This window comes from Pristiophorus japonicus, unplaced genomic scaffold, assembly GCF_044704955.1.
Source record: "Pristiophorus japonicus isolate sPriJap1 unplaced genomic scaffold, sPriJap1.hap1 HAP1_SCAFFOLD_1028, whole genome shotgun sequence".
NCBI lineage: Eukaryota > Metazoa > Chordata > Chondrichthyes > Pristiophoridae > Pristiophorus > Pristiophorus japonicus.
In genome coordinates, this window is record NW_027250679.1 from 107761 (window position 1) to 125829 (window position 18069).

Here is an 18069-nt window from a genome sequence, read left to right on the forward strand (position 1 = left end):
TCTCCGCGCTCACTCTCTCCGCGCTCTCACTCGCTCTCTCCGCGCTCACTCTCTCCGCGCTCTCGCTCTCTCCGCGCTTTCGCTCTTGCTCTCTCCGCGCTCACGCTCTCCGCGCTCTTGCTCTCTCCGCGCTCACTCTCTCCGCGCTCTCACTCTCTCCGCGCTCTCGCTCTCTCCGCGCTCTCACTCTCTCCGCGCTCACTCTCTCCACGCTCGCTCTCTCCGCGCTTTCGCTCTCGCTCTCTCCGCGCTCACTCTCTCCACGCTCACTCTCTCCGCGCTCTCGCTTCTCCGCGCTCTCACTCTCTCCGCGCTCTCACTCTCTCCGCGCTCCCTCTCTCCACGCTCACTCTCTCCGCGCTCTCGCTTCTCCGCGCTCTCACTCTCTCCGCGCTCTCGCTCTCTCCGCGCTCACTCTCTCCACGCTCACTCTCTCCGCGCTCTCGCTCTCTCCGCGCTCTCACTCGCTCTCTCCTCGCTCTCGCTCACTCTGCTCGCACTCTCCGCGCTCACTCTCTCCGCGCTCTCGCTCGCTCTCTCCGCGCTCTCACTCGCTCTCTCCGCGCTCACTCTACGCGCTCTCACTCTCTCCGCGCTCTCGCTCTCTCCGCGCTTTCGCTCTTGCTCTCTCCGCGCTCACTCTCTCCGCGCTCTCGCTCTCTCCGCGCTCACTCTCTCCGCGCTCTCACTCTCTCCGCGCTTTCGCTCTCTCCGCGCTCTCGCTCTCACCGCGCTCTCACTCTCTCCGCGCTCTCACTCTCTCCGCGCTCTCACTCTCTCCACGCTCGCTCTCTCCGCGCTTTCGCTCTCGCTCTCTCCGCGCTCACTCTCTCCACGCTCACTCTCTCCACGCTCTCGCTTCTCCGCGCTCTCACTCTCTCCGCGCTCTCACTCTCTCCGCGCTCCCTCTCTCCACGCTCACTCTCTCCGCGCTCTCACTTCTCCGCGCTCTCACTCTCTCCGCGCTCTCGCTCTCTCCGCGCTCACTCTCTCCACGCTCACTCTCTCCGCGCTCTCGCTCTCTCCGCGCTCTCACTCGCTCTCTCCTCGCTCTCGCTCACTCTGCTCGCACTCTCCGCGCTCACTCTCTCCGCGCTCTCGCTCGCTCTCTCCGCGCTCTCACTCGCTCTCTCCGCGCTCACTCTCTCCGCGCTCTCGCTCTCTCCGCGCTTTCGCTCTTGCTCTCTCCGCGCTCACGCTCTCCGCGCTCTTGCTCTCTCCGCGCTCACTCTCTCCGCGCTCTCACTCTCTCCGCGCTCTCGCTCTCTCCGCGCTCTCACTCTCTCCGCGCTCACTCTCTCCGCGCTTTCGCTCTCGCTCTCTCCGCGCTCACTCTCTCCACGCTCACTCTCTCCGCGCTCTCGCTTCTCCGCGCTCTCACTCTCTCCGCGCTCTCACTCTCTCCGCGCTCCATCTCTCCACGCTCACTCTCTCCGCGCTCTCGCTTCTCCGCGCTCTCACTCTCTCCGCGCTCTCGCTCTCTCCGCGCTCACTCTCTCCACGCTCACTCTCTCCGCGCTCTCGCTCTCTCCGCGCTCTCACTCGCTCTCTCCTCGCTCTCGCTCACTCTGCTCGCACTCTCCGCGCTCACTCTCTCCGCGCTCTCGCTCGCTCTCTCCGCGCTCTCACTCGCTCTCTCCGCGCTCTCACTCTCTACGCGCTCTCGCTCTCTCCGCGCTTTCGCTCTTGCTCTCTCCGCGCTCACTCTCTCCGCGCTCTCGCTTTCTCCGCGCTCTCACTCGCTCTCTCCACGCTCACTTTCTCCGCGCTCACTCTCTCCGCGCTCTCGCTTTCTCCGCGCTCTCACTCACTCTCTCCGCGCTTTCGCTCTTGCTCTCTCCGCGCTCACGCTCTCCGCGCTCTCGCTCTCTCCGCGCTCACTCTCTCCACGCTCGCTCTCTCTGCGCTTTCGCTCTCGCTCTCTCCGCGCTCACTCTCTCCACGCTCGCTCTCTCCGCGCTTTCGCTCTCGCTCTCTCCGCGCTCACTCTCTCCGCGCTCTCGCTCTCTCCGCGCTCTCACTCGCTCTCTCCGCGCTTTCGCTCTTGCTCCCTCCGCGCTCATGCTCTCCGCGCTCTCGCTCTCTCCGCGCTCACTCTCTCCGCGCTCTCACTCTCTCCGCGCTTTCGCTCTCTCCGCGATCTTGCTCTCTCCTCGCTCTCGCTCTCTCCGCGCTCACTCTCTCCACGCTCACTCTCTCCGCGCTCTCGCATCTCCGCGCTCTCTCTCTCTCCGCGCTCTCACTCTCTCCGCGCTCCCTCTCTCCACGCTCACTCTCTCCGCGCTCTCGCTCTCTCTGCGCTCTCACTCGCTCTCTCCTCGCTCTCGCTCACTCTGCTCGCACTCTCCGCGCTCACTCTCTCCGCGCTCTCGCTCGCTCTCTCCGCGCTCTCACTCGCTCTCTCCGCGCTCACTCTCTCCACGCTCACTCTCTCCGCGCTCTCGCTCTCTCCGCGCTCTCACTCGCTCTCTCCTCGCTCTCGCTCACTCTGCTCGCTCTCTCCGCGCTCACTCTCTCCGCACTCTCGCTCTCTCCGCACTCTCACTCACTCTCTCCGCGCTCTCACTCGCTCTCTCCGCGCTTTCGCTCTTGCTCTCTCCGCGCTCACGCTCTCCGCGCTCTCTCCGCGCTCACTATCTCCGCGCTCACTCTCTCCGCGCTCTCGCTCACTCCGCGCTCTCACTCGCTCTCTCCTCGCTCTCGCTCACTCTGCTCGCTCTCTCCGCGCTCGCTCTCTCTGTGCACGCTCTCTCTCTCTCTACACACGTGCTCTCTCTCTCTACGCACGCTCTCTCTCTCTGTGCGCACGCTCTCTCTCTCTGTGCACGCTCTCTCTCTCTGTGCATGCTCTATCTCTCTGTGTGCACGCTCTCTCTCTTTGTGCACGCGTTCTCTCTCTGTGCATGGTCTCTCTCTCTCTGTGCACGTGCTCTCTCTCTCTCTGTGCGCACGCGCTCTCTCTCTCTGTGCACGCTCTCTCTCTCTACACACGTGCTCTCTCTCTCTACGCACGCGCTCTCTCTCTCTGTGCATGGTCTCTCTCTCTCAGTGCACGTGCTCTCTCTCTCTGTGCGCATGCGCTTTCTCTCTCTGTGCACGTGCTCTCTCTCTCTACGCACGCTCTCTCTCTCTCTGTGCATGCTCTCTCTCTCTCTCTGTGCACGCTCTCTCTCTCTCTCTCTCTGTGCACACTCTCTCTCTGTGCACGGTCTCTCTCAATCACTGCGCACGTGCTCTCTCTCTCTCTGCGCACGCTCTCTCTCTGTGCGCATGCTCTCTCTCTCTGTGCACGCTCTCTCTCTCTCTGTGTGCGCTCTCTCTCTCTCTGTGCGCTCTCTCTCTCTCTCTCTGTGCATGCTCTCTCTCTCTCTGTGCATGCTCTCTCTCTCTCTCTCTGTGCACGCTCTCTCTCCCTGTGCACGCTCTCTCTCTCTACGCACATGCTCTCCCTCTCTGTGCACGCTCTCTCTCTCTGCGCACGCTCTCTCTCTCTCTCTGTGCACGCTCTCTCTCTCTGTGCACGCGCTCTCTCTCACTCTGTGCACGTGCTCTCTCTCTTTGCGCACTCTCTCTCACTCTCTGTGCACTCTCTCTCTCTCTCTCTGTGCATGCTCTCTCTCGCTCTGTGCACACTCTCTCTCTCTACGCACGTGCTCTCTCTCTCTGTTCACGCTCTCTCTCTGTGCACGTGCTCTCTCTCTCTGTGCACGGTCTCTCTCTCTCCGTGCACGTGCTCTCTCTCTCTGTGCACGCTCTCTCTCTCTCTGTGCGCGTGCTCTCTCTCTGTGCGCACGCGCTCTCTCTCTCTCTACACACATGCTCTCTCTCTCTGTGCACGCTCTCGTTCTCTTTCTGTGCACGCTCTCTCTCTCTCTGTGCACGCTCTCTCTCTCTCTCTGTGCACGCTCTCTCTCTCTCTGTGCGCACGTGCTCTCTCTCTCTGTGCACGCTCTCGCTCTCTCTCTGTGCACGCGCTCTCTCTCTCTGTGCACGCTCTCTCTCTCTGTGCGCGTGCTCTCTCTCTCTGTGCACGCTCTCTCTCTCTCTGTGCGCTCTCTCTCTTTCTGTGCGCTCTCTCTCTCTCTGTGCATGCTGTCTCTCTCTCTCTGCATGCTCTCTCTCGCTCTGTGCACGCTCTCTCTCTCTCTCTCTGTGCGCGTGCTCTCTCTCTCTCTCTGTGCGCGTGCTCTCTCTCTCTGTGCACGCTCTCTCTCTCTCTGTGCGCTCTCTCTCTTTCTGTGCGCTCTCTCTCTCTCTCTGTGCATGCTCTCTCTCTCTCTCTGCATGCTCTCTCTCGCTCTGTGCACGCTCTCTCTCTCTCTCTGTGCGCGTGCTCTCTCTCTCTCTCTGTGCGCGTGCTCTCTCTCCCTGTGCATGCTCTCTCTGTGCACGCTCTCTCTCTCTCTGCGCACGCGCTCTCTCTGTGCGCGTGCTCTCTCTCTGTGCGCGTGCTCTCTCTCTCTCTCTGTGCGCGTGCTCTCTCTCTCTGTGCACGCTCTCTCTCTCTCTCTCTCTCTGTGCACGTGCTCTCTCTCTCTGTGCACGCTCTCTCTCTCTCTCTCTGTGCACGCGCTCTCTCTCTCCGTGCACGTGCTCTCTCTCTCTCTGTGCGCGTGCTCTCTCTCTGTGCGCACGCGCTCTCTCTCTCTGTGCACGCTCTCTCTCTCTACACACGTGCTCTCTCTCTCTGTGCACGCTCTCTCTCTCTGTGCATGATCTCATTCTCTTTCTGTGCACGCTCTCTCTCTCTCTCTGTGCTCACTCTCTCTCTCTCTCTATGCACGCGCTCCCTCTCTCTCTCCGTGCACGCTCTCTCTCTCTCTCTGCGCTCTCTCTCTCTCTCTGCGTGCTCTCTCTCGCTCTGTGCAGGCTCTCTCTCCCTCTCTGTGCGCGTGCTCTCTCTCTCTCTGTGCGCGTGCTCTCTCTCTCTGTGCACGCTCTCTCTCACTCTCTCTGTGCACGCTCTCTCTCTCTCTGCGCACGCGCTCTCTCTCTCCCTCTCTCTGCGCTCTCTCTCTCTCTGTGCGCTCTCTCTCTCTCTCTGTGCACGCTCTCTCGCTCTATGCATGTGCTCTCTCTCCCTGTGCACGCTCTCTCTCTCTGTGCACGCGCTCTCTCTCTCTGTGCACGCTCTCTCTCTCTCTCTCTCTCTGTGCACGCTCTCTCTCTCTCTGTGCACGCGCTCTCTCTCTCTGTGCGCGCTCTCTCTCACTGTGTGCACACGCTCTCTCTCTACGCACATGCTCTCTCTCTTTGTGCATGCTCTCTCTCTCTCTGTGCACGCTCTCTCTCTCTCTCTCTGTGCGCGTGCTCTCTCTCTCTCTCTGTGCGCGTGCTCTCTCTCTCTGTGCACGCTCTCTCTCTCTCTGTGCGCTCTCTCTCGTTCTGTGCGCTCTCTCTCTCTCTCTGTGCATGCTCTCTCTCTCTCTGTGCACGCTCTCTCTCTCTCTCTCTGTGCGCGTGCTCTCTCTCTCTCTCTGTGCGCGTGCTCTCTCTCTCTGTGCACGCTCTCTCTCTCTCTGTGCGCTCTCTCTCTTTCTGTGCGCTCTCTCTCTCTCTCTGTGCATGCTCTCTCTCTCTCTCTGCATGCTCTCTCTCGCTCTGTGCACGCTCTCTCTCTCTCTCTGTGCGCGTGCTCTCTCTCTCTCTGTGCGCGTGCTCTCTCTCCCTGTGCATGCTCTCTCTGTGCACGCTCTCTCTCTCTCTGCGCACGCGCTCTCTCTCTCTGTGCGCGTGCTCTCTCTCTGTGCGCGTGCTCTCTCTCTCTCTCTGTGCGCGTGCTCTCTCTCTCTGTGCACGCTCTCTCTCTCTCTCTCTCTCTGTGCACGTGCTCTCTCTCTCTGTGCACGCTCTCTCTCTCTCTCTCTCTCTGTGCACGCACTCTCTCTCTCCGTGCACGTGCTCTCTCTCTCTCTGTGCGCGTGCTCTCTCTCTGTGCGCACGCGCTCTCTCTCTCTGTGCACGCTCTCTCTCTCTACACACGTGCTCTCTCTCTCTGTGCACGCTCTCTCTCTCTGTGCATGATCTCATTCTCTTTCTGTGCACGCTCTCTCTCTCTCTCTGTGCTCACTCTCTCTCTCTCTCTATGCACGCGCTCCCTCTCTCTCTCTGTGCACGCTCTCTCTCTCTCTCTGCGCTCTCTCTCTCTCTCTGCGTGCTCTCTCTCGCTCTGTGCAGGCTCTCTCTCCCTCTCTGTGCGCGTGCTCTCTCTCTCTCTGTGCGCGTGCTCTCTCTCTCTGTGCACGCTCTCTCTCACTCTCTCTGTGCACGCTCTCTCTCTCTCTGCGCACGCGCTCTCTCTCTCCCTCTCTCTGCGCTCTCTCTCTCTCTGTGCGCTCTCTCTCTCTCTCTGTGCACGCTCTCTCGCTCTATGCATGTGCTCTCTCTCCCTGTGCACGCTCTCTCTCTCTGTGCATGCGCTCTCTCTCTCTCTGCACGCTCTCTCTCTCTCTGTGCACGCGCTCTCTCTCTCTGTGCGCGCTCTCTCTCACTGTGTGCACACTCTCTCTCTCTACGCACATGCTCTCTCTCTCTGTGCATGCTCTCTCTCTCTCTGTGCACGCACTCTCTCTCTGTGCACGCGCTCTCTCTCACTCTGTACGCGTGCTCTCTCTATTTGCGCACTTTCTCTCACTCTCTGTGCACTCTCTCTCTCTCTGTTCATGCGCTCTCTCACTCTGTGCACGCTCTCTCTCTCTACGCACGTGCTCTCTCTCCCTGTGCACGCTCTCTCTCTCTGTGCACGCGCTCTCTCTCTGTGCACGCTCTGTCGCTCTACGCACGTGCTCTCTCTCTCTGTGCACGCTCTCTCTCTGTGCACGCGCTCTCTCTCTCTGTGCACGGTCTCTCTCTCTGTGCACGCGCTCTCTCTCTCTGTGCACGCTCTCTCTCTCTACGCACGCTCTCTGTGCACGCTCTCTTTGTGCACGCTCTCTCTCTGTGAATGCTCTCTTTCTCTCTCTGTGCATGCTCTCTCTCTCTCTCTGCGCACGTGCTCTCTCTCTCTGTGCGCACGCGCTCTCTCTCTCTCTCTCTGTGCGCGTGCTCTCTCTCTCTCTCTGTGCGCATGCTCTCTCTCTTTGCGCACTTTCTCTCACTCTCTGTGCACTCTCTCTCTCTCTGTACATGCTCTCTCTCACTCTGTGCACGCTCTCTCTCTCTACGCACATGCTCACTCTCCCTGTGCACGCTCTCTCTCTCTGTGCACGTGCTCTCTTTCTCTGTGCACGCTCTCTCGCTCTACGCATTGCTCTCTCTCTCTGTGCACGCTCTCTCGCTCTATGCACGCGCTCTCTCTCTCTGTGCACGCTCTCTCTCTACACACGTGCTCTCTCTCTACGCACGCTCTCTCTCTCGCTGCGCACGCTCTCTCTCTCTCTCTGTGCACGCTCTCTCTCTCTGTGCATGCTCTCTCTCTGTGCACGCTCTCTCTCACACTGCGCACGTGCTCTCTCTCTCTCTGCGCACGCTCTCTCTCTCTCTGTGCGCACGCTCTCTCTCGCTCTCTGTGCACGCTCTCTCTCTCTTTCTGTGCGCTCTCTCTCTCTCTGCGCTCTCTCTCTCTCTGTGCATGCTCTCTCTCTCTCTGTGCATGCTCTCTCTCGCTCTGTGCACTCTCTCTCTCTACGCACGCTCTCTTTCTCTCTCTGTACGTGTGCTCTCTCTCTCTGTGCGCGTGCTCTCTCTCTGTGCACGCTCTCTCTCTCTGTGTGCACTTTCTCTCTCTCTGTGCACGCTCTCCCTCTCTCTGTGCGCACGCGCGCTCTCTCTCTCTGCGCACGTTCTCTCTCTCTCTGTGCGCGTGCTCTCTCTCTCTGTGCACGCTCTCTCACTCTCTGTGCGCGTGCTCTCTCTCTGTGCGCACGTTCTCTCTCTTTGTGCACTCTCTCACTCTCTCAGTGCACGCTCTCTCTCTGTGCGCACGTTCTCTCTTTGCGCACTCTCTCTCTCTCTTTGCGCACTCTCTCACTCTCTCTGTGCACGCTCTCTCTCTCTCTGTGCACATGCTCTCTCTCTCTGTGCGCACGTTCTCTCTTTGTGCACTCTCTCTCTCTCTCTGCACGCTCTCTCTCACTCTCTGTGCGCGTGCTCTCTCTCTCTGTGCACATGCTCTCTCTCTCTGTGCACGCGCTCTCTCTCTCTGTGCACGCTCTCTCTCTCTCTCTGCGCTCTCTCTCTCTCTGTGCGCTCTCTCTCTCTCTCTGTGCATTCTCTCTCTCTCTCTCTGCATGCTCTCTCTCGCTCTGTGCACGCTCTCTCTCTCTCTGTGCGCGTGCTCTCTCTCTCTCTCTGTGCACGTGCTCTCTCTCTCTGTGCACGCTCTCTCTCTCTCTCTGTGCACGCTCTCTCTCTCTACGCACGTGCTCTCTCTCCCTGTGCACGCTCTCTCTCTCTGTGCACGCGCTCTCTCTCTGTGCACGCTCTGTCGCTCTACGCACGTGCTCTCTCTCTCTGTGCACGCTCTCTCTCTGTGCACGCGCTCTCTCTCTCTGTGCACGGTCTCTCTCTCTCTGTGCACGCTCTCTCTCTCTACGCACGCTCTCTCTCTGTGCACGCTCTCTTTCTCTCTCTGTGCACGCTCTCTCTCTGTGAATGCTCTCTTTCTCTCTCTGTGCATGCTCTCTCTCTCTCTCTGCGCACGTGCTCTCTCTCTCTGTGCGCACGCGCTCTCTCTCTCTCTCTCTGTGCGCGTGCTCTCTCTCTCTCTGTGCGCATGCTCTCTCTCTTTGCGCACTTTCTCTCACTCTCTGTGCACTCTCTCTCTCTCTGTACATGCTCTCTCTCACTCTGTGCACGCTCTCTCTCTCTACGCACATGCTCACTCTCCCTGTGCACGCTCTCTCTCTCTGTGCACGTGCTCTCTCTCTCTGTGCACGCTCTCTCGCTCTACGCATGTGCTCTCTCTCTCTGTGCACGCTCTCTCGCTCTATGCACGCGCTCTCTCTCTCTGTGCATGCTCTCTCTCTCTACACACGTGCTCTCTCTCTACGCACGCTCTCTCTCTCACTGCGCGTGCTCTCTCTCTCTCTCTGTGCACGCTCTCTCTCTCTGTGCATGCTCTCTCTCTGTGTGCACGCTCTCTCTCTCTCTGTGCACGCTCTCTCTCTGTGCACGCTCTCTCTCACACTGCGCACGTGCTCTCTCTCTCTCTGCGCACGCTCTCTCTCTCTCTGTGCGCACGCTCTCTCTCGCTCTCTGTGCACGCTCTCTCTCTCTGCGCTCTCTCTCTCTCTGTGCATGCACTCTCTCTCTCTGTGCATGCTCTCTCTCGCTCTGTGCAGTCTCTCTCTCTACGCACGCTCTCTTTCTCTCTCTGTACGCGTGCTCTCTCTCTCTGTGCAAGTGCTCTCTCTCTCTCTGTGCACGCTCTCTCTCTCTCTGTGCACTTTCTCGCTCTCTGTGCACGCTCTCCCTCTCTCTGTGCGCACGCGCGCTCTCTCTCTTTGCGCACTCTCTCTCTCTCTGTGCACGTGCACTCTCTCTCTCTGCGCACGTTCTCTCTCTCTCTGTGCGCGTGCTCTCTCTCTCTGTGCACGCTCTCTCACTCTCTGTGCGCGTGCTCTCTCTCTGTGCGCAAGTTCTCTCTCTTTGTGCACTCTCTCACTCTCTCAGTGCACGCTCTCTCTCTGTGCGCACGTTCTCTCTTTGCGCACTCTCTCTCTCTCATTGCGCACTCTCTCACTCTCTCTGTGCACGCTCTCTCTCTCTCTGTGCACGTGCTCTCTCTCTCTGTGCGCACGTTCTCTCTTTGTGCACTCTCTCTCTCTCTGTGCACGCTCTCTCTCACTCTCTGTGCGCGTGCTCTCTCTCTCTGTGCACATGCTCTCTCTCTCTGTGCACGCGCTCTCTCTCTCTATGCACGCTATCTCTCTCACTCTGCGCTCTCTCTCTCTCTGTGCGCTCTCTCTCTCTCTCTGTGCATTCTCTCTCTCTCTCTCTGCATGCTCTCTCTCGCTCTGTGCACGCTCTCTCTCTCTCTTTGCGCGTGCTCTCTCTCTCTCTCTGTGCACGTGCTCTCTCTCTCTGTGCACGCTCTCTCTCTCTCTCTGTGCACGCTCTCTCTCTCTCTGCGCACGCGCTCTCTCTCTCTCTGTGTGCGCGTGCTCTCTATCTCTCTCTGTGCGCGTGCTCTCTCTCTCTGTGCACGCTCTCTCTCTCTCTCTGTGCACGTGCTCTCTTTCTCTGTGCACGCTCTCTCGCTCTACGCATTGCTCTCTCTCTCTGTGCACGCTCTCTCGCTCTATGCACGCGCTCTCTCTCTCTGTGCACGCTCTCTCTCTACACACGTGCTCTCTCTCTACGCACGCTCTCTCTCTCGCTGCGCACGCTCTCTCTCTCTGTGCACGCTCTCTCTCTCTGTGCATGCTCTCTCTCTGTGCACGCTCTCTCTCACACTGCGCACGTGCTCTCTCTCTCTCTGCGCACGCTCTCCCTCTCTCTGTGCGCACGCTCTCTCTCGCTCTCTGTGCACGCTCTCTCTCTCTTTCTGTGCGCTCTCTCTCTCTCTGTGCATGCTCTCTCTCTCTGTGCATGCTCTCTCTCGCTCTGTGCACTCTCTCTCTCTACGCACGCTCTCTTTCTCTCTCTGTACGTGTGCTCTCTCTCTCTGTGCGCGTGCTCTCTCTCTGTGCACGCTCTCTCTCTCTGTGTGCACTTTCTCTCTCTCTGTGCACGCTCTCCCTCTCTCTGTGCGCACGCGCGCTCTCTCTCTTTGCGCACTCTCTCTCTCTCTCTGTGCACGTGCTCTCTCTCTCTCTGCGCACGTTCTCTCACTCTCTGTGCGCGTGCTCTCTCTCTGTGCGCACGTTCTCTCTCTTTGTGCACTCTCTCACTCTCTCAGTGCACGCTCTCTCTCTGTGCGCACGTTCTCTCTTTGCGCACTCTCTCTCTCTCTTTGCGCACTCTCTCACTCTCTCTGTGCACGCTCTCTCTCTCTCTGTGCACGTGCTCTCTCTCTCTGTGCGCACGTTCTCTCTTTGTGCACTCTCTCTCTCTCTCTGCACGCTCTCTCTCACTCTCTGTTCGCGTGCTCTCTCTCTCTGTGCACATGCTCTCTCTCTCTTTGCACGCGCTCTCTCTCTGTGCACGCTCTCTCTCTCTCTCTGCGCTCTCTCTCTCTCTGTGCGCTCTCTCTCTCTCTCTGTGCATTCTCTCTCTCTCTCTCTGCATGCTCTCTCTCGCTCTGTGCACGCTCTCTCTCTCTGTGCGCGTGCTCTCTCTCTCTCTCTGTGCACGTGCTCTCTCTCTCTGTGCATGCTCTCTCTCTCTCTCTGTGCACGCTCTCTCTCTCTACGCACGTGCTCTCTCTCCCTGTGCACGCTCTCTCTCTCTGTGCACGCGCTCTCTCTCTGTGCACGCTCTGTCGCTCTACGCACGTGCTCTCTCTCTCTGTGCACGCTCTCTCTCTGTGCACGCGCTCTCTCTCTCTGTGCACGGTCTCTCTCTCTCTGTGCACGTGCTCTCTCTCTCTGTGCACGCTCTCTCTCTCTACGCACGCTCTCTCTCTGTGCACGCTCTCTTTCTCTCTCTGTGCACGCTCTCTCTCTGTGAATGCTCTCTTTCTCTCTCTGTGCATGCTCTCTCTCTCTCTCTGCGCACGTGCTCTCTCTCTCTGTGCGCACGCGCTCTCTCTCTCTCTCTCTGTGCGCGTGCTCTCTCTCTCTCTGTGCGCATGCTCTCTCTCTTTGCGCACTTTCTCTCACTCTCTGTGCACTCTCTCTCTCTCTGTACATGCTCTCTCTCACTCTGTGCACGCTCTCTCTCTCTACGCACATGCTCACTCTCTCTGTGCACGCTCTCTCGCTCTATGCACGCTCTCTCTCTGTGCACGCTCTCTTTCTCTCTCTGTGCACGCTCTCTCTCTGTGAATGCTCTCTTTCTCTCTCTGTGCATGCTCTCTCTCTCTCTCTGCGCACGTGCTCTCTCTCTCTGTGCGCACGCGCTCTCTCTCTCTCTCTCTGTGCGCGTGCTCTCTCTCTCTCTGTGCGCATGCTCTCTCTCTTTGCGCACTTTCTCTCACTCTCTGTGCACTCTCTCTCTCTCTGTGCACGTGCTCTCTCTCTCTGTGCACGCTCTCTCGCTCTACGCATGTGCTCTCTCTCTCTGTGCACGCTCTCTCGCTCTATGCACGCGCTCTCTCTCTCTGTGCACGCTCTCTCTCTCTACACACGTGCTCTCTCTCTACGCACGCTCTCTCTCTCGCTGCGCGTGCTCTCTCTCTCTGTGCACGCTCTCTCTCTCTGTGCATGCTCTCTCTCTGTGTGCACGCTCTCTCTCTCTCTGTGCACGCTCTCTCTCTGTGCACGCTCTCTCTCACACTGCGCACGTGCTCTCTCTCTCTCTGCGCACGCTCTCTCTCTCTCTGTGCGCACGCTCTCTCTCGCTCTCTGTGCACGCTCTCTCTCTCTGCGCTCTCTCTCTCTCTGTGCATGCACTCTCTCTCTCTGTGCATGCTCTCTCTCGCTCTGTGCAGTCTCTCTCTCTACGCACGCTCTCTTTCTCTCTCTGTACGCGTGCTCTCTCTCTCTGTGCGCGTGCTCTCTCTCTCTCTGTGCACGCTCTCTCTCTCTCTGTGCACTTTCTCGCTCTCTGTGCACGCTCTCCCTCTCTCTGTGCGCACGCGCGCTCTCTCTCTTTGCGCACTCTCTCTCTCTCTCTGTGCACGTGCTCTCTCTCTCTCTGCGCACGTTCTCTCTCTCTCTGTGCGCATGCTCTCTCTCTCTGTGCACGCTCTCTCACTCTCTGTGCGCGTGCTCTCTCTCTGTGCGCAAGTTCTCTCTCTTTGTGCACTCTCTCACTCTCTCAGTGCACGCTCTCTCTCTGTGCGCACGTTCTCTCTTTGCGCACTCTCTCTCTCTCATTGCGCACTCTCTCACTCTCTCTGTGCACGCTCTCTCTCTCTCTGTGCACGTGCTCTCTCTCTCTCTGTGCGCACGTTCTCTCTTTGTGCACTCTCTCTCTCTCTGTGCACGCTCTCTCTCACTCTCTGTGCGCGTGCTCTCTCTCTCTGTGCACATGCTCTCTCTCTCTGTGCACGCGCTCTCTCTCTCTATGCACGCTATCTCTCTCACTCTGCGCTCTCTCTCTCTGTGCGCTCTCTCTCTCTCTCTGTGCATTCTCTCTCTCTCTCTCTGCATGCTCTCTCTCGCTCTGTGCACGCTCTCTCTCTCTCTGTGCGCGTGCTCTCTCTCTCTCTCTGTGCACGTGCTCTCTCTCTCTGTGCACGCTCTCTCTCTCTCTCTGTGCACGCTCTCTCTCTCTCTGCGCACGCGCTCTCTCTCTCTCTCTGTGCGCGTGCTCTCTCTCTCTCTCTGTGCGCGTGCTCTCTCTCTCTGTGCACGCTCTCTCTCTCTCTCTCTCTGTGCACGCGCTCCCTCTCTCTCTCTGTGCATGCTCTCTCTCTCTCTCTGCGCTCTCTCTCTCTGTGCGCTCTCTCTCTCTCTCCCTGTGCACGCTCTCTCTCTCTACGCATGTGCTCTCTCTCCCTGTGCACTCTCTCTCTCTCTCTGTGCACACGCTCTCTCTCTCTGAGCACGCTCTCTCTCACTCTGTGCACGCTCTCTCTCTCTACGCACATGCTCTCTCTCTCTGTGCATGCTCTCTCTCTCTCTGTGCACGCTCTCTCTCTTTGTGCATGCGCTCTCTCTCTGTGCACGCTCTCTCTCTCTCTGTGCACGTGCTCTCTCTCACTCTGTGCACGTGCTCTCTCTCTTTGCGCACTTTCTCTCACTCTCTGTGCACTCTCTCTCTCTCTCTGTGCATGCTCTCTCTCACTCTGTGCACGCTCTGTCTCTACGCACGTGCTCTCTCTCCCTGTGCACGCTCTCTCTCTCTGTGCACGCGCTCTCTCTCTCTGTGCACGCTCTCTCGCTCTACGCACGTGCTCTCTCTCTCTGTGCACGCTCTCTCGCTCTATGCACGTGCTCTCTCTCTCTGTGCACGCTCTCTCTCTGTGCAGGCGCTCTCTCTCTCTGTGCATGGTCTCTCTCTCTGTGCACGTGCTCTCTCTCTCTCTGTGCGCACGCGCTCTCTCTCTCTGTGCACGCTCTCTCTCTCTACACACGTGCTCTCTCTCTCTACGCACGCTCTCCCTCTCTCTGCGCACGCTCTCTCTCTCTGTGCACGCTCTCTCTCTCTGTGCATGCTCTCTCTCTCTCTGTGCACGCTCTCTCTCTCTGTGCACGCTCTGTCTCTGTGCACGCTCTCTCTCACACTGCGCATGTGCTCTCTCTGTGCACGCTCTCTCTCACTCTGTGCACACTCTCTCTCTCTACGCACATGCTCTCTCTCTGTGCACGCTCTCTCTCTTTGTGCACGCTCTCTCTCTCTGTGCACGCTCTCTCTCTCTGTGCACGCGCTCTCTCTCACTCTGTGTGCGTGCTCTCTCTCTTTGCGCACTTTCTCTCACTCTCTGTGCACTCTCTCTCTCTCTCTCTGCGCACGCTCTCTCTCTGTGCGCATGCTCTCTCTCTCTGTGCACGCTCTCTCGCTCTCTCTGTGTGCGCTCTCTCTGTCTCTGTGCGCTCTCTCTCTCTCTCTGTGCATGCTCTCTCTCTCTCTGTGCATGCTCTCTCTCTCTCTCTGTGCACGCTCTCTCTCCCTGTGCACGCTCTCTCTCTCTACGCACATGCTCTCCCTCTCTGTGCACGCTCTCTCTCTCTCTGTGCACGCTCTCTCTCTCTGCGCACGCTCTCTCTCTCTCTCTGTGCACGCTCTCTCTCTCTACACACGTGCTCTCTCTCTCTGTGCACGCTCTCTCTCTCTGTGCATGATCTCATTCTCTTTCTGTGCACGCTCTCTCTCTCTCTCTGTGCTCACTCTCTCTCTCTCTCTATGCACGCGCTCCCTCTCTCTCTCTGTGCACGCTCTCTCTCTCTCTCTGCGCTCTCTCTCTCTCTCTGCGTGCTCTCTCTCGCTCTGTGCAGGCTCTCTCTCCCTCTCTGTGCGCGTGCTCTCTCTCTCTGTGCACGCTCTCTCTCACTCTCTCTGTGCACGCTCTCTCTCTCTCTGCGCACGCGCTCTCTCTCTCCCTCTCTCTGCGCTCTCTCTCTCTCTGTGCGCTCTCTCTCTCTCTCTGTGCACGCTCTCTCGCTCTATGCATGTGCTCTCTCTCCCTGTGCACGCTCTCTCTCTCTGTGCACGCGCTCTCTCTCTCTGTGCACGCTCTCTCTCTCTCTCTCTCTCTGTGCACGCTCTCTCTCTCTCTGTGCACGCGCTCTCTCTCTCTGTGCGCGCTCTCTCACTGTGTGCACACGCTCTCTCTCTACGCACATGCTCTCTCTCTCTGTGCATGCTCTCTCTCTCTCTGTGCACGCTCTCTCTCTTTCTGTGCGCTCTCTCTCTCTCTCTGTGCATGCCCTCTCTCTCTCTGTGCACGCTCTCTCTCTCTCTCTCTGTGCGCGTGCTCTCTCTCTCTCTGTGCGCGTGCTCTCTCTCTCTGTGCACGCTCTCTCTCTCTCTGTGCGCTCTCTCTCTTTCTGTGCGCTCTCTCTCTCTCTCTGTGCATGCTCTCTCTCTCTCTCTGCATGCTCTCTCTCGCTCTGTGCACGCTCTCTCTCTCTCTCTGTGCGCGTGCTCTCTCTCTCTCTGTGCGCGTGCTCTCTCTCCCTGTGCATGCTCTCTCTGTGCACGCTCTCTCTCTCTCTGCGCACGCGCTCTCTCTCTCTGTGCGCGTGCTCTCTCTCTGTGCGCGTGTCTCTCTCTCTCTCTCTGTGCGCGTGCTCTCTCTCTCTGTGCACGCTCTCTCTCTCTCTCTCTCTCTGTGCACGTGCTCTCTCTCTCTGTGCACGCTCTCTCTCTCTCTCTCTCTGTGCACGCGCTCTCTCTCTCTGTGCACGTGCTCTCTCTCTCTCTGTGCGCGTGCTCTCTCTCTGTGCGCACGCGCTCTCTCTCTCTGTGCACGCTCTCTCTCTCTATACACGTGCTCTCTCTCTCTGTGCACGCTCTCTCTCTCTGTGCATGATCTCATTCTCTTTCTGTGCACGCTCTCTCTCTCTCTCTGTGCTCACTCTCTCTCTCTCTCTATGCACGCGCTCCCTCTCTCTCTCTGTGCACGCTCTCTCTCTCTCTCTGCGCTCTCTCTCTCTCTCTGCGTGCTCTCTCTCGCTCTGTGCAGGCTCTCTCTCCCTCTCTGTGCGCGTGCTCTCTCTCTCTCTGTGCGCGTGCTCTCTCTCTCTGTGCACGCTCTCTCTCACTCTCTCTGTGCACGCTCTCTCTCTCTCTGCGCACGCGCTCTCTCTCTCCCTCTCTCTGCGCTCTCTCTCTCTCTGTGCGCTCTCTCTCTCTCTCTGTGCACGCTCTCTCGCTCTATGCATGTGCTCTCTCTCCCTGTGCACGCTCTCTCTCTCTGTGCATGCGCTCTCTCTCTCTCTGCACGCTCTCTCTCTCTCTGTGCACGCGCTCTCTCTCTCTGTGCGCGCTCTCTCTCACTGTGTGCACACTCTCTCTCTCTACGCACATGCTCTCTCTCTCTGTGCATGCTCTCTCTCTCTCTGTGCACGCACTCTCTCTCTGTGCACGCGCTCTCTCTCACTCTGTACGCGTGCTCTCTCTATTTGCGCACTTTCTCTCACTCTCTCTGTGCACTCTCTCTCTCTCTGTTCATGCTCTCTCTCACTCTGTGCACGCTCTCTCTCTCTACGCACGTGCTCTCTCTCCCTGTGCACGCTCTCTCTCTCTGTGCACGCGCTCTCTCTCTGTGCACGCTCTGTCGCTCTACGCACGTGCTCTCTCTCTCTGTGCACGCTCTCTCTCTGTGCACGCGCTCTCTCTCTCTGTGCACGGTCTCTCTCTCTGTGCACGCGCTCTCTCTCTCTGTGCACGCTCTCTCTCTCTACGCACGCTCTCTGTGCACGCTCTCTTTGTGCACGCTCTCTCTCTGTGAATGCTCTCTTTCTCTCTCTGTGCATGCTCTCTCTCTCTCTCTGCGCACGTGCTCTCTCTCTCTGTGCGCACGCGCTCTCTCTCTCTCTCTCTGTGCGCGTGCTCTCTCTCTCTCTCTGTGCGCATGCTCTCTCTCTTTGCGCACTTTCTCTCACTCTCTGTGCACTCTCTCTCTCTCTGTACATGCTCTCTCTCACTCTGTGCACGCTCTCTCTCTCTACGCACATGCTCACTCTCCCTGTGCACGCTCTCTCTCTCTGTGCACGTGCTCTCTTTCTCTGTGCACGCTCTCTCGCTCTACGCATTGCTCTCTCTCTCTGTGCACGCTCTCTCGCTCTATGCACGCGCTCTCTCTCTCTGTGCACGCTCTCTCTCTACACACGTGCTCTCTCTCTACGCACGCTCTCTCTCTCGCTGCGCACGCTCTCTCTCTCTCTCTGTGCACGCTCTCTCTCTCTGTGCATGCTCTCTCTCTGTGCACGCTCTCTCTCACACTGCGCACGTGCTCTCTCTCTCTCTGCGCACGCTCTCTCTCTCTCTGTGCGCACGCTCTCTCTCGCTCTCTGTGCACGCTCTCTCTCTCTTTCTGTGCGCTCTCTCTCTCTCTGCGCTCTCTCTCTCTCTGTGCATGCTCTCTCTCTCTCTGTGCATGCTCTCTCTCGCTCTGTGCACTCTCTCTCTCTACGCACGCTCTCTTTCTCTCTCTGTACGTGTGCTCTCTCTCTCTGTGCGCGTGCTCTCTCTCTGTGCACGCTCTCTCTCTCTGTGTGCACTTTCTCTCTCTCTGTGCACGCTCTCCCTCTCTCTGTGCGCACGCGCGCTCTCTCTCTCTGCGCACGTTCTCTCTCTCTCTGTGCGCGTGCTCTCTCTCTCTGTGCACGCTCTCTCACTCTCTGTGCGCGTGCTCTCTCTCTGTGCGCACGTTCTCTCTCTTTGTGCACTCTCTCACTCTCTCAGTGCACGCTCTCTCTCTGTGCGCACGTTCTCTCTTTGCGCACTCTCTCTCTCTCTTTGCGCACTCTCTCACTCTCTCTGTGCACGCTCTCTCTCTCTCTGTGCACGTGCTCTCTCTCTCTGTGCGCACGTTCTCTCTTTGTGCACTCTCTCTCTCTCTCTGCACGCTCTCTCTCACTCTCTGTGCGCGTGCTCGTCTCTCTCTGTGCACATGCTCTCTCTCTCTGTGCACGC

General features: G+C 58.5%; 1 protein-coding gene across 1 annotated transcript; it reads right to left on the minus strand.

Annotated features, from left to right (window-relative positions):
• Positions 1 to 241: 241 nt before the first annotated feature.
• LOC139241305 (rho GTPase-activating protein gacHH-like) lies at positions 242 to 1915 on the minus strand (the record flags this gene model as incomplete). The annotated part of the gene is made up of 3 exons (XM_070869930.1): positions 242 to 298; positions 609 to 659; positions 1868 to 1915. Coding segments are annotated over 3 exons (156 nt in total), but the record flags the coding sequence as incomplete, so codon positions are not given.
• Between the last annotated feature and the right edge of the window lie 16154 nt (positions 1916 to 18069).